The sequence below is a fragment of the Manduca sexta genome, chromosome 9, assembly GCF_014839805.1.
Source record: "Manduca sexta isolate Smith_Timp_Sample1 chromosome 9, JHU_Msex_v1.0, whole genome shotgun sequence".
NCBI classification, from domain to species: Eukaryota; Metazoa; Arthropoda; class Insecta; order Lepidoptera; family Sphingidae; genus Manduca; species Manduca sexta.
In genome coordinates, this window is record NC_051123.1 from 648,551 (window position 1) to 664,226 (window position 15,676).

Here is a 15,676-nt window from a genome sequence, read left to right on the forward strand (position 1 = left end):
AGATGTGTTTGCCCTTGGCATTTGGACCTACGGACATTCGTCTCGGCAGTCCGTTTCACAACTAACTAGAATATCGCCGTTTTGGGGCTACAAATAAAATAACAGAAACTTGCCTCCTGCCACGTTATCTTTTTTTTTCATTCTTTCCATTGGTAAAGAGAAAATAAAAACTTTCATAGGTATTCATAATTTAAATCATAATCATTTTATATATGTGTAATGAATGACATTAGCCAAATATTAATTTACTTGTTCATCACGCCCTATTCATTAATCAAATTTTATTGATTATTTTATCATTAATCATATTACAATCTAGGCCCAAATATTTATCGTGTAATCCTTATGAGATGGCAAATAGCCTCGGAACGAATATCTATATATTATTATCTATACTTATAATAAATCTGTAGAGAGGTCAATTCTGTACATGAAATATATTTCAAAAATAACTATCAGGGGGTGATTAGGGATCGATACTGATGCCAAAAATGCAATGATGCCAAACGGTGATGTGCGTGCATTAGCTTATATAACTATTGTGACTATGTACAAGAAAGACTTGGAAAAAAATACAAAAGAAGTACTGAACAATTGATGACAAAAAAGAAAGCCCGGAGTTTCTTTCTGCCTTTCTTCTTCGGGTAGTCATCACTTAGGTAGCTAGTGAAAGGCTGGTAGGTTAGCTAGGCTAGGGCTCATGTCCTCACCGGTGAGAATCGCGACGCGTTACCCTTCTATTTCCCCTACTTGCCAGCCCGAGCTGGTTACTTCGGTTTGTACCTAGTCTTTTGTATAAACTTTATCCCTAATTTAAAATCTCCATAGTTATATAAGTGATTTTAATAGTTGTTTAGAAATAATAATTATTCTTATTCTTTGTTTTGACGTATCATAAGTGCAACTTTGTTCGCCTACGTGATAAATAAAGTATTTTATTTTATTTTATTTATTTTATAATTAGTAAAATTTTTGTCTGTCTGTCTGTCTGTCTGTATAACCGTTATAGAAACAAAAACTACTCGACGGATTTTAACGAAACTTGGTACAATTATTTTTCATACTCCTGTGCTGGTTATAGTATACTTTTCATCACGCTACAATTAATAGGAGCAGAGCAGTGAAGGGAAATGTTGGGAAAACGGGAGAAATTACTCCATTTTTTAAGCTTCCATCGCGTGTGCAACCTTAATGGTTAACGCTACATAGAAATCATGTATGACGGAAATGTTGTCCTTAAAATTATGTAAAAAATATCCCACGACAGCATATGTCTATCTTTTATGGTTGACTCACAATGACACGTGTAACTCCCGATAGCTTAGCAGTTCGAAGCTTTCTCATTATATTTGTTAACTAATCTTAGGAACTATCGGTCCAAACTGAAAAATTCTTTTTGCGTTGGATAGCCCTTTATTTGTGGATTGCTATAGGCTATATATCATCACGCTATACCCAATAGGAGCGGAGCAGCAATGGCTAATCTCTGGAACTACCGGTCCAAACTGAAAAATTCTTTTTGCGTTGGATAGCCCTTTGTTCGTGGAGTGCTCTAAGTTATATATCATCACGCTATGACCAATAGGAGCGGAGCAGTAATGGCTAATCTTAGGAACTACCAGTTTGAACTGAAAAATTCGTTTTGTGTTGGATAGCCCTTTATTTGTGGGGTGCTATAGGCTGTATATCATCACGCTATGACCAATAGGAGCGGAGCAGTAATGAAACATGTTACAAATACGGGGACAATTTATTAGTTTTGAGAGCTTCCGTTGCGTGCGCTGCGTAAACGGTTAAAGTTATGCAACAATGATGTATGTCGGGATTATTCCTCTTAAAAAGTTCTAAAAAAATATATTATAAAACAAGGTCCCCCGCTGCATCCGTTTGCCTGAACGTCTTAAACTCAAAAACTACCCAACCTATTAAGATAAAATTTGGTATGGAGACAGTTTGAAACCCTGGGAAGAACATAGGCTCCCCGGAAACTACTACTTTTATAATGGAAAACTTTAGCCTGAAAAACTTTATAACGCGGGTGGAGCCGCGAGCAAAAGCTAGTATAAAAATAAATCTCTATTTCCCTTGGTCATCGCATCACGCGTGAACGGTTGGAACAATTTCGCTAAATCTTTTTTGGTTGTGTCAATTGTATCAGGAGAAGGTTTTTATGGAAGAAACAATTAAGGAAGTTGAACTGAACATTATTAGCAAATTTAAGAAAACTAAACTTCAATAATAATTTTACATAATTGTCAATTGTTTGAAATAACTGTCAGCGATTGACAAAATAATAATAATAATAATATCAGCCCTGTATTATATACTTGCCCACTGCTGAGCACGCGCCTCCTCTACTACTGAGAGGGATTAGGCCTTAGTCCACCACGCTGGCCTAGTGCGGATTGGTAGACTTCACACACCTTAAAAATTCCTATAGAGGAACTTCTCAGATGTGCAGATTTCCTCACGATGTTTTCCTTCACCGTTAAAGCGAACGATAAATTCACAAAGAATACACATATAATTTTTTAGAAAAATCAGAGGTGTGTGCCCTAGGGATTTGAACCTGCGGACATTCATTTTGCCAGTCCGTTCCACACAAATTTGTTTGATTGACAAAATGCGCGCTGTAAATTCATAGTGAAGACGGGACAATGTCTGTCGGGTCAACTAGTTTTTAGTCATTTTCGATTGTACTGTGAGTCGTAACTAAATGTATATAGAGAAGCTGGGTTAAATTCTCATACTCTTTTTTTTAATAAAAATCTCGGTTCTGGATATTCTGGGCCGACGATATTTTACAGTTTTCTGTTTCCAATGATAAATTTTAGGCGTAAGGCCTATGTTACTTTTACTTTGTTATGCGATCATATTTCAAACGAGAAAATAAACCAAATCAACATGAGCCTTAAGTCTAGTGCAATCTCCATTACAAAGACCTATTCCTTGTTGGCTCAAAACAAATTGAGTTCCGCATGATTCGTAAGACGGTTACTTAGTGCCCCCAACCCTAGTGGTTGGATTGGATCAAATTCCTAACTTGGACAGTTGTTTTTTTTATTAATAATACCAGCTCTGTATTAGTATACACAGATATGCTATAATATACTGCTCACTACTGAGCACTGACCTCCTCTACCATCGAGAGGGTTTATGCCTTAGTCCACCACGTTAGTCTTGTGCCGGTTGGCTGACTTCAATATCCTCGGAATTCCTACAAAGAATTCCAAGGTATAAAGGTTTTTTACGATATTTTCTATCCCATGTCCCGCGTCCATCCGTAATTGTTAAAATTGATGCACAATAATCACGTAACTTCGTAAAATTAGAAGTCGATGGTTAGACGTGTGTGCCTTGGGGTTTAAATCGGCGGACATTCGTCTCGGCTGACCGTTTCATTCCCAACTAGGATATCGAGCAATTTTGCAATATTTTTATTAAAAATATGATCAATATGCTATTGCATTCACTGCGAATTTCCCCAAAGGTTAATGTTCGAACCTGTCACACTTACAAATTAATTGCAACATGAAATTTGTATTAAATAAAAATTTAAATTATCAAGTGGGAAGTACAAATCGGATTAAAATATGTTATCGTGTCAATTAATATTTTAACTTTCTTCGGCTGGTTGGGCAGTCGCTCGCTATGGCTTTCTGGGGCGTTGTGGTGTCTTTAGCGGCGTTTGCTGCGATTTCGGTAATACTTTTGTTTTAAAACCAACAGTAATAATAATGTTTATCGAGAAGTAACATAAAAGTTACATAATCATTATTATAATAATTTACGTGAACAATGAATGAAAAAAATAGTAATAATATCCCCTTATAAAGTTTATAAAATGTGTTCCCTTATAACCAATGTCTACACGGGTCTCAAGGAAGCTGTGAATACAAAGCAAGAATTTTAGAAAATTAACAATACCCTTAAGGCGATACCTCAAGGTCCATTTTCATACATTTTGTTTCGGCTTTAATCTGGGTAACTAAACAAGTATTGGCAAGTAAAGAATTTAAATTCACGTCTAGTTAGTGATTAGTTCTCGCAGTTGAAGAAAAATGTAAAAATAATTAATAATCATGGATATTTCTGCCTTTAAAATTTCGTCATATTAAATTTTAAAGGCCGAAATATCCATGATTATTAATTATTTTTACGTTTTTCTTTCAACTGCGAGAACTAATCACTAACTAGACGTGAATTTAAATTCTTTACTTGCCAATACTTGTTTAGTTACCCAGATTAAAGCCGAAACAAAATGTATGAAAATGGACCTTGAGGTATCGCCTTAAGATATATAAAAGCCATAGGCCTTCTTAAATCATAATTTTAAATAAATTGTTAAATATTTACTCTAAAGAATAGACATTCTCAGTTTATTCTGTGACAATCTGCGTAAATAGGTGATTTACAATAAGTAAGTGTTATTCAAGCATTGTTTTTGTCTGAAATAATTTCTCCTCAGTATCCTTATAATCTCCCAGTTTTACTTATTTAAATATGTAATTCCAGGTAATTGCTGACCGAGCGGTGTTTCCTGAAGATGTGAGATGTAGGTAAACTAACTTATATGTTTTAAAGAGATAGAAGCGCCGCAGATGCTATAAACTTGTTATTGCAAACGTAACTAAAATACGAATAATTCCTTTAGCAACTTCAGCCTGTTTGTCTGTAACCTCTCCTAAAACTTCAGTCTCGATATAAGTTATTGATCGTAAAATCTTACCTATATATTTATATAGAAATCGACTGTCACAATACCGAATACTGTCTCAGTGGCGTAGTTGTGTTAAGTGCGCGGTATGACCACCGCTGAGGTCGAATCCTGGATCGGTCAAAGTGATTTTAGGTTTGTTGCTATGTAACAGCTGTGAGTCTGGAATTTGTGTCCGATATGGCGATAGAGTCGCCTCTATCATGGGATGGATTGCGTCGAAAAGTGAATGACCTAATTGCACCTCTGCCTATCCTTTTGGAGATAAAGGCTACAGTCTCAGTAGGCTTTCTCTAGAAACAATTACAATCTCAACCTATTAAACTCGATACAGATTTAATTCCAATATAGAAGATATCTTTATATTATTAAGTCCTCATTCTTTACAGCTGGTTCAAGGATCGTGTCAGGATGGGAGGCGGACGTGGGCCAGTTCCCGTACCAACTGTCGCTCCGCATGGTGAACGGGAGTGGCAGCGTGTTCGCTTGCGGTGGCACTATCATCGATACGAATTGGGGTCTCACAGCTGCCCACTGCACCGCTCGGTATGTGATCAACTTAGAGGCTTGTCGTTTTTCTTAAAAACTACTCAGTCCCAGCTCGGAGTCAAGAAGTTGGCGATGTGATGGCCCTGTGCTTCGGAAAGCACGTAATGTCGTTGGTACTGCGCCTGATCTCTCTCTAGTCATGTCGGATTGCCGTCTCACCGGACTATGAGAGTGAAGGAACAGAGAGTGCACCTGAGTGCATATTCCTGCGTACTTGGTTGATCTCCGTTCAGATTGGTCGTCGTGGCCAAAATCAATGAATCATAGGTGACATTGTAAACTTTATAGAATACCGTGACTACGCCAGCACTGTTGCACCGTTTTTGCATGTACTTTATATCAAGATAGCGACCATCGTGCACAAGGTGTTAAAACCCGCTACAGAAGCTCACGTAAGTGTGTCGCGTTCCGGGATCAGCCTGTGTATATCCGGTTCAAACAGGACGCCATAATTGTTTGAATAGTGAGGGGTATCATTACTCTTTAGTTGTCATATATGACCAGGTGCAGTGGGCTCTTAGCCCTACCCGTATGAAAAAGAAATCGTACGGATAAACAAGAAAATAGATACGTTATTTTGAATAGAAAATAATAATATGTGATATTCGAAGTTGCCTTTCCAATACTAGTATCTAATATCTACAACTGTATAAGCTAGGTGTAGCGGTGTTCTTCTCTTCGGGTGTAGCGTTATCTTGTTATCTCGTTCACACGCCCCGTTTGTAATGGCAATGACGTCACGGCATATAAATTTTTCGTCTGTTATTTGCTTAGATTAAAGAAAGTATTTGATACGTCATATATTATACGTCATGTTAATATGATTAATAATTTAGTTTTTTTAATGAATTTTTAGGTAGGCTAATAGTTTGTGACATATATTTATTCAGAAGTTATGAAATAGGACTTCAAATTCTCGAAGTTATAAAGAAAAATTTACTATAAATTATCTCTCATTATAGCCGGCTGACAATAGTGATACGCGCCGGCACAGTAATCACGACCCGGCCCGCTGTCATCTTCGAGACGACCAACTACATCAATCATCCTCTGTACTTGGAGGCACTAGCCGGTATCGTGCAGCCGAACGACATCGGACTGCTCAATTTCGAGAGGAAACTTCAGTACAATGGTATGTTGTAACGATAATAAAGATTATGAAACTGGTGAGCGTTCGGAGGTCGACTTACTTAATTAAATTTAAAAAATAAAAATGTTTTTCATAAAACAAAGTCCCCTTTTCTGTCTTTCTGTATGTTATCGATTTTCTCAAAATCTACTGAATGGATTTTTGTGAAATTTGGTATGGAAATAGTTTAAGATCTTGGAAAGGTTATAGGTTACTTCCAATCCCGGAAAAATATATAGCTGACTTTTATCCCGGAAAACTCTTTCACGCTGTAAAGAGCCGAGAGAGAGAGAAGAAGCCGCGAGCAAAAATTAGTTGCTTATAAAAAAGGAATTTTCAATTAATGGTAATGTAGTTTAAGTTTATTCTTATTATGATGAACATAAACATAGAATAAATGAACTAGTGGGATATTTCTATCTTTGTGAAAAATAGATTTATTGATGTGAGTTTACTGATAATATTTTCAACGTTAAAGTGAAGTAACATTTTATTTCAGAACTGATCCAACCTATAAGACTCCAACCGTCGATCCACATGAATCGCAACTACGATGGCGTTACACTGATAGCGTCAGGCTGGGGCCGCACCTGGACTAACGGTAAGTTTTTCATGCATAGACGTGACCAAACTCGTAAAGACTAATAACAACAAAATCCTCCCAACCAATCACAACGAAGACCAGCAAGGTACGCAGGAGATATTATAGAGCACCAGTGTGTACGCAATATACAAGTGCAATGTGTCAGATGGTAATCCGACATGACCGAGGAAACATCAGCAAGCAATGGCTTTACGTGCTTTCAGATTCATAGGGGCAATATCTCCCGAACTTTGAATTATAACGAACGGTTTGGCATTGACTGCATCCTCAGATATTAAATGTTAAGTGTCATAATGCCAAGATCAGTTGTGATGCTTTCTAAATTGCTTGTAATTTTATTAATTTGTAAAATAAACAATTTAGGATCTTCACCGGAGCATATGAACTGGGTGTACTTGCTCGGGGTGACTAACGAAGATTGCCGAGAGGCGTATGGCGGCAGCGGCATCATCCAGGACTCCACCATCTGCGCGGCCTACTACAACGTCACCAGCCAGTCCACTTGCCAGGTTAGCTGGATTTTTGAATTTAGAACGAGTTTATGTGCGCTCTTATATTAGCAAAATTTATTATCATACGCAGAATCCAGTTTATGAGTACTGAGTACATGAGATATAATGAGATCGACTGATAATATTACATTTACTATTTGGTAGTTGCATCAACAAATTCCTAAAGGAATAAACCGTTCATTAATGAACAACTGCTTTTGTTATAACTGTATATTTATTTTGACTAATCTAATGACGGCAACAATGGAAGAAATATTTAAAAGAAATACCAAATAGCAGCGCCAGGCACGTCTTGCCTGGAATTTTTGCAGAACTGGAATTTTGTGGACATTATCATAAGTTGCATGGTGCCTAAACTTTTAGATTATTTAGAGTCCGTAGATGTGTATAATATTGGGGTATTTGATATAAATTTCAACTCGTTACCTCAGCGCGTTCCTGAGAAAAAGGCACAGACAGGTAGACAGATAGATAGACAACAAAATGATCATATCATAGTTCCTTTTGAAGTATATAGCCCTACAAACCCTGCCTCTTATTAAACACAATCTGTTTCGTTCGCAGGGTGACAGTGGCGGTGCTCTCGTTACTATTGACGACGACGGAGTCCTCACCCAAGTGGGTGTCACCTCATTCGTGTCAATTACCGGTTGCCACACCCCGTTCCCTGCTGGTAAGATACTCTTTTTTGTCTTAATCAACATATTTGCTACAAAATAGCAATTTTTTAGAGTGTGGTAAGTGATCCCTACCATCCACATACATCCAGATTTTAACAAAAACTTAGAGATGCTGCGTTCTTGAAATATACGAATAGGCATTGTGTTTGATTCTTGTTTGTGTTTCTGGCCTATATATCCCAATTTCGAGTCAGGATTTTATGCCCCATATGTCTTTTTTTATTGCTTTAAATGGCGGGATGAACTTGCCTTTTGGTTATGGTAAGCGATACAACCGCCCATAAACAGTAGAAACGCCATCCAGCACCTTAAATTACAAAGTATTCTTTGGTATTCCACTGCGCACACCATCCTGAGACATGAGAGGTTAAGTCTTATGTTCAGTAGTTACACTGGCTGCAATGTCTTTCAAACCGAAAAACAACAGTGTCTACTAGTGTGCTGTTTGGCGGCAGCAGTAGACATTGCGGTGGTACCTACCCAGACGGACTCTCACATATGAGAGACCTACCACCAGTAATGTTGATAGACTCGCTCCCTATCACAACATGGGTTGAATTACAAAATATGTTAGAATTTTATAGGTTTTGTCCGACCGGGTCATTACTATGACTGGTTTACTCAAATAACCGGTATCAACTTTGACTGGGAGTGGGACGTAGAAACCGGACCAGAACCAGAACCGGAACCTGAACCTGAACCGGAGCCCGAGCCCGAGCCCGAGCCCGAACCGCAACCGGAACCGGAACCTGAACCTGAACCTGAACCTGAACCGGAGCCCGAGCCCGAGCCTGAACCGGAACCGGAACCTGAGCCTGAATCAGAACCCGAGCCAGAACCGGAGCCTGAGCTGCAACCGAAAACTGAACCAGATCAGGAACGGGAACCCGTATTACAGTTCGAGGAAGTGTTCGCACCGATTTTCATCAACTAAAAATAAATTAGTCTACTTAACGAATAACTTAGACGAATAACAAGAGTTTCTCCTCTTTTCTTCTGGTTCTTCATTTTCCCTTCTTTTGCGGGCTAGTATTTAAATAATTTTATCCGTTAATAACATTTTTATAAAAATAAACATGCCAAGTTCTTGTTCATAAATATTTATTATTGTGTACCTATATAATAACTTTATTTTAAATAGCTTGTTGCATACAAAATAAACGTATCTACACAAACATTACGTGTTTAATTCGTTATCTCATTCACACCGTCATACGATCAATCTAAAAATGATTTCCTTGATAAGCAGTTACAACATTCCATAGTCCTATAGATTACTTTTCTCCAAAAGATTTTTAATCGGGTGGGGCTGTGAGCAAAAGCTATATTAATTGATTTTTGGAATTAAGGCGTGTCTGAGACGTAGGACCAATGGGTCACTCAGAATCCAATGTAATATTAAGTTGAAAATCTTTAGGGGAGACCTATATTCAATCACGTAATTACAAAGGTCGAAGAAGCACATCATAATGATTTCTTATGTTTACGCGAATGTTAGACATTGAAATAAAAACTAAAAACTATTTAAACGGATTTTATCGCGGTTTTTTTATATTATTATTTTCTCCCGACGTTTCGAAGACTTTGCAGCCTTCATGGTCACGGGGGGACTGAGGTGTTGTTCATCCGTAAAGTCAAAGTTACAATATCTACCTACATTTTTCAAATATACAACTTTTTAAAATTTTATCTGTTGACGGTCCGATCTACGCAGAATGAGCTCACAGTGTCTTGAGGTCTGGCAGCCGGTCTTTTGGGATCCGATTTAATTAAATGTAGAACAGGATCCCAGGCTTGTGCAAGCTTCCAACCATCTTCCCTATTGAAATTTGGGTGTTTTTAATTTCAATAGCCTCGCGAATCATCCTAGGCAGGAATCGGTGTTCTTTGGCAAGGATTTGTGGATTGTCTAATCGCAAATAATGATTGGAGCCTCCTTCAGAATGTTCAGCGACTGCAGACTTCGTAGAGCGTCGGTGTTTCACGTCAGCTATATGTTCTTTTACGCGGGTCCCTATATTTCTTTTTGTTTGTCCTATATAAGAGAGGCCACAGTTGCAGTCTATCTTGTATACACCCGGTTCTTGCAGAGGTATATGGCACTTGACAGGTGGTAAAAATTGACTAATCTTCTTAGGCGGCTTGAAATAGGTTTTTATTGAAGCACGCTTCAGGATGTAGCCAATCTTGTCGGTGACTCCTCTCACATATGGTAGTACAACCGGAACACGTTCAACTGTGGCTGGTTTCACTCGGTCTCTGTGACGGCGGCGTGGAATTTGGAGCTTGTTGTCTCGCAGTACTTGCTTGACATGTTGTAGCTCAGCGGCCAGGTGTTTCTCGTCACAGATTCCTCGTGCTCTCTGGAAACAATGATTTGCCCACGGTAGCTAACTGTTTTGGATGGTGGTGAGATTCACCGTTCAGATATTTATCAGTATGGGTCTGTTTCCGATACACAGTATGACTTAAGGTCTGATCAGGATTACGAATGACTAAAACATCCAAGAAAGCAAGAGATTTGTTGTGTTCTAACCCATAGTGAATTGGATTTTATTATTGATGGAGTTAAGGTGATTTAAAAATGCAGATACTTTGTCCGATGGTAAAATTGTGAAAGTATCATCTACGTACCGTTTGTAAAACCTTGGAGAGACCGGTGATGTTGTCAGGGCTGTCTCCTCGAAGTCCTCCATGAATATATCGGCGACTACCGGAGATACAGGGGCGCCCATCGCTACACCCTCTACTTGTACATAGAACTGATCATTCCACAACATATAGCCAGATGTAAGGCAGTGTTGGAGTAGTTCTGCATATTCCACAGGTATGTTATTATCTACTAACTTCTTAGACACAATTTTGATGCAATCTTGTAATGGTAAGCTCGTGAAGAGAGACTGGACATCAAAACTGACCATTGTTTCATTGTCAGCTAACTGTAGGTGTTTAATGTCGCTGACAAATTGGTATGAATCCTTCACAGATGCTCTAGTGTTTCCTCTGAGGGGTGAAAGCACTTTTGCTACGTGCTGAGCCAATCTGTAGGTTGGTGTGTCGATCTGACTCACAATGGGACGTAGTGGAGCATTTAACTTGTGTATCTTCGGCAGTCCATACAGTTTAGGCGGTTTTGCACACGAAGGAACGAGTAAGTTTACGTCGAGATTTAATTTATCGGAGTAATTTTTTATTAAAGTGCTAGTAGCCTTCAATATCTTGTTAGTCGGGTCTGATTTGACTATTCTATACGTGCTTCCATCCGATAAAAGTTGTTCCATTTTATGATTGTAGTCTGACGTATCCATTACTAAAAAAAATTAAAATAAAATTTTAAAAAGTTGTATATTTGAAAAATGTAGGTAGATATTGTAACTTTGACTTTACGGATGAACAACACCTCAGTCCCCCCCGTGACCATGAAGGCTGCAAAGTCTTCGAAACGTCGGGAGAAAATAATAATATAAAAAAAAAAAAAAAAAAAACCGCGATAAAATCCGTTTAAATAGTTTTTAGTTTTTATTTCAAGCACATCATAGCTAACTAAGGTAACAGGTACGCAGGCGTCAGGCACAGTTCCACGCAGCTATCTCAGTCCAACAAGATACCCCAGGGCCGTCCCGTATGCGCCGAAGAAGGCCACCGCAAGTTTTGGTTGGTATGCTGGTGTAGGGTACACATAGGGTTAGGGACTCGGTCTAATGCTTGCTCGGATGACACTACCAGTGGCGAAGGGTCTTTATACCGCGATTGCTGTCGGCTTCCCTTTCGTAATTTATGTAAAATCTAATTATCATTAGAACGATTTTCAGATCGCATTTATGCATATTACTTATAATTAGTGTTGGGTCCCCTTTCGGAACTTCATCCTTCCCTACCGCTATCCTCCCGAGTGTCGACATTGCGCCGTAAGACCGGTGAAACTAACATAACCGTTCTTCTCAACCCGCAAGTGGTAGTAGCGATAAAGCGTTTCTCTATGGCGAAAAAAGTTGTGCAGGAGTAAGAATTTACTTTGTCGCGTACCCGTGAGCTACAAGATAAATGATCTTCGCTGTTAACACCCACAATACGCTAAGTATTGCATTCATGTCCCATTAAAACTTCCTAGGTTAAATAAGTACATAATATGCTTCGTTTCACGTGCCCTACTCTTCTCACGAATATGAGTTATAGCTAACTGATTAATTATTGTCCTGCTCTTTTTTTTCTAATAATTCACAGAGTAACTTAGATGAAATATTTTTTGTTCCTCATTGGGTAAAAGGGGAATAGTCTATGTATCAATTATAACTTATTGCATAAATCTTTTAACGTTTATTTTAAAAAAGGAACTTACTCCGGGTAAAGATGGCCCTGATATTCCTTTTTTTTTTTTTTTTTTTTTTTTTGTGTCGCGGGGAAAATCCATTTACGGACCCCCCACCTCCGAGGAGGTGGGGAGGTGTCGGACTCACCGGCGCCTTCCACCCAGCGATGCTAGGAGTCGCCCGAGATGTAATGGGCGGTCGCTGGGTGGGTCCCTACCAGACTTAGCGCACCGGAATACCGACTAAAACCCCGCGTGGGCCATCATCGGCGCATTAGGGACGGCTCCGGGAAAACCTGAGCAGAACGCATGGATTGCGCCGGAACTGCCCCTGCGCAGTGCTGCTTTCGCGGCCCGACTCGGCGGGGAAAGGTCCGTTCCCCGCACGCCGAGCGTCGTTGTGGCGACGGCGACAACGTGAGGCCTAGCCCTTCACGCTGTCGCTCACCCCCGTGGGCCGCCTTAATGGATGGTAGGAGCGGGCGGCCCTGGTTGCCCACGAGGCGCAGGGCGACGGGTTAGACACCGTCGCCCCGGACGCTCTCCTTCTCCTCCTATGGCGGCGGCGGGCGGGATCGGTCTGCTCCCTATCTCGCTCCGCGGCCTCCTTCTGCGACATGGCACGCTCGCAGAAGGAGGCCATAGCTCGCCACGACCTCCGACTGCGGACCATGGCGGCGACCACGGTCGGCAACGAGAGGTCGCTTCCGATGACGGCCAAGAGAGCGCTGCGCTCTTCCGTCCAGGCTGGGCACTCCTCGAGAGTGTGTTGGGCCGTGTCCTCGCGGCAGTTGCCACAGTGGTGGCATCGCGGCGGACTCTCTCCTTCCCCGGCTATGCGACACAGGTATGCACCGAAGCACCCGTGCCCGGTGAGCACCTGCGTCAGCCGGAATGTCGGCGCACCGTGGCGCCTGTCCAACCACTGTCGAAGGACGGGTCGCACTGCCGCGACGGTCCTCAAGCCCGCACTCGGGCTCTCCAGCCTGAGCTGCCATTCCTCCACAGCGGCGTTGCGGAGGGAGACCAGAGTGGTCTCGACCTCTTTGGGGCTAGCTCTGTCTCCCCGGCGCAAGCTCTCTTCCCGCCACCAGAAGACAGAAGAGAGAGCCCGCGCGTCGAGATCCCAGGGCAGAGTGCCCGCCAATACGCAAGCCGCTTCGTGTGAGATCGTGCGGTAGCCCCTGACGATACGTTGTGCCACCATGCGCTGCGGTTCGCAGCAGCCTGACGCAGCGGTCGTTCACTGAATTGGCCCATACGGGAGAACCGTATAGGGCCATAGACCGCACGACTCCAGCGTACAGATTCCGGCAGGGATTGCCAGGACCTTCGACGTTTGGTAGCAGACGGCCGAGAGCACCGGCCGTCCGTACCAACTTCGGCGATGAGCTTCAAAGTGTGCGCGGAAGTCCCATCGGCTGTCCAGATGAAGACCGAGATACTTCATCTTTGAGCCGACGGGTATCCGCACGCCCTCCACAGAGATGTAGGCTTTCGATGGCGGCCTTACCCGAGGCCCATGGAAGGCAAGGGCCTCGGTCTTGTGGAGAGCCACCGCGAGACCCAGTCGCCGAATCCTGCGCACCACCACCCGGTACCGAATGAGGCGAGCAGGGACGCCCTCTGAAAGGTCCTGGCCGTCGCCGTCACGAGCGTGTCGTCCGCATAGCAGACGACGGCGACGCCTCGAAGGTTGGTACCACGGAGCACCCAGTCGTAGCCGATGTTCCACAGGAGCGGCCTGAGGACCGACGCCCTGCGGACACCGCACGATATCGCTCTACGGTGCCACCCGTCAGCGCCCGGATACACCACGTACCTGTCTGACAAGTACGAGCGCACCAGACGCCGGAGATAAGGTGGCACCTCGTGATACCGCAGTGCCTCGTTGATGCAGGCCCAGGGCATGGTGTTAAACGCGTTGGCGATGTCTAAGGACACCGCCAGCACGACCCTGCCCCGAGCGACTGCATCCTCCGCCAGTGCTTTCACCCGCAGAATCGCGTGAATCGTGGATCGAAAGCCGCGCCTAAACCCGTACTGGCAAGCGGCCAGATCCGGGCCGATCCGTTCGAGATGCTCTTGACGAGGCGAGCGTGTACCACACGCTCGAACAGTTTGCACACCTCGTCGAGCAACACGATCGGTCGGTAGGCCGATGGCGACTTGCGGGTTCTCCTTCTTTCTTGAGCAGGACAAGCTTCCCGTCTTCCACCGCGACGGAAAGTGCCCTGCTCAAAGCACGCGGAGAAAAGGCTACGGAGCCTCGTACCCAGTGACTCGACAGCGAGGACCCAGACACGTCCGGGTACACCGTCGAGCCCCGAGCCGAGTTTTTTGCTCCGCAACCGAGACACTGCCACCTGGAGCTCTCCAGGCGAAACCTCCGGGATATCCTCTGCCGGAATCGACAACGATGGCGCCGATGGACGTGGCGCCATCGGTGGAGGAATGCGCCTCCCTGGGTGGCCGGAAATAACGCCGCGACAACGTCCGTCACCAGATCGGCTCGGAGACTCTGTGTCAGCGGGGCGCCCACGGGCGGAGCTTGCTCAACGCCATGCGGTACGGGCGTCCCCACGGGTCGCTGTCGAGAGTTCTCCGAGACTAATACGTGCCGCGGCCTTGCTTGCGCAATGGCCACCCGCAGCGCTCTCTTGGCCGTCTTGTGTAGGCCGTGAAGCAGCCGCTCCTGTTCATCATCGCCGGGCGGACGGGAATGACGGCGGCGGTGTCTGGCGAGTCGACGGCGCGCAGCACATGGTGACGCGCGTAACTGGGTGAGCTCCGCCGACCACCAGTACACCTGTCGCTTCGGAGGGAGGCATCGGGCCTGCATGGCCGCGTCGCAGATTTGCGACATTGCCCCCCGAACCACCTGCCTCCTCTTCGACCCGCACCGGCCCGGCCGGGACAGGGCACCCCGCCTGAACAAGAGCGGCTTCCTTCACGGCCTCCCGGTTGAGCGCGTAACGGCCCAACGCTGGCCGCCCCATCGTCGGGAGGTCAAACTTCCACCGTTGCTGGGCTGGTTGGTCCGGGGAGTGGAGACACTGAACCGTATGTACCGGTGATCGGACAGCGTCTCCTCCTCCACCAGGACTCTCCAGCCCTGACACGGCGGGTTAGGTCCGGGGTGGCGAACGTGATGTCCACCACCGAACCCCTGTTGT

At 43.5% G+C, this 15,676-nt stretch overlaps 2 protein-coding genes across 2 annotated transcripts in view; both read left to right on the forward strand.

Annotated features, from left to right (window-relative positions):
* Positions 1–3,643: 3,643 nt before the first annotated feature.
* Positions 3,644–9,246, forward strand: LOC115455728 (collagenase). The gene is made up of 8 exons (XM_037436835.1): positions 3,644–3,702; positions 4,516–4,555; positions 5,107–5,263; positions 6,229–6,398; positions 6,895–6,996; positions 7,363–7,508; positions 8,076–8,184; positions 8,776–9,246. The coding sequence occupies exons 1-8, from the start codon at positions 3,652–3,654 to the stop codon at positions 9,123–9,125; spliced, it is 1,125 nt and encodes a 374-aa protein (XP_037292732.1). The 5' UTR covers positions 3,644–3,651; the 3' UTR covers positions 9,126–9,246.
* Positions 9,247–15,340: 6,094 nt separating this feature from the next.
* The window catches only part of LOC119188842 (cell surface glycoprotein 1-like), a 2,953-nt gene continuing 2,617 nt past the window's right edge, over positions 15,341–15,676 (forward strand). Inside the window, exon 1 of the mRNA XM_037436883.1 lies at positions 15,341–15,563. Within this exon, the coding sequence (XP_037292780.1) occupies positions 15,341–15,563 (223 nt within the window). The remainder of the gene's footprint in view (positions 15,564–15,676) is intronic.

Coding starts and splice junctions, on each gene's coding strand:
- LOC115455728 (XM_037436835.1), top strand. CDS start 3,652: ATGGCTTTCTGGGGCGTTGTGGTGTCTTTAGCGGCGTTTGCTGCGATT. Junction 7,509..8,075: donor CCAGCCAGTCCACTTGCCAG/GTTAGCTGGATT, acceptor TTTCGTTCGCAG/GGTGACAGTGGCGGTGCTCT. Junction 8,185..8,775: donor CCACACCCCGTTCCCTGCTG/GTAAGATACTCT, acceptor AGAATTTTATAG/GTTTTGTCCGACCGGGTCAT.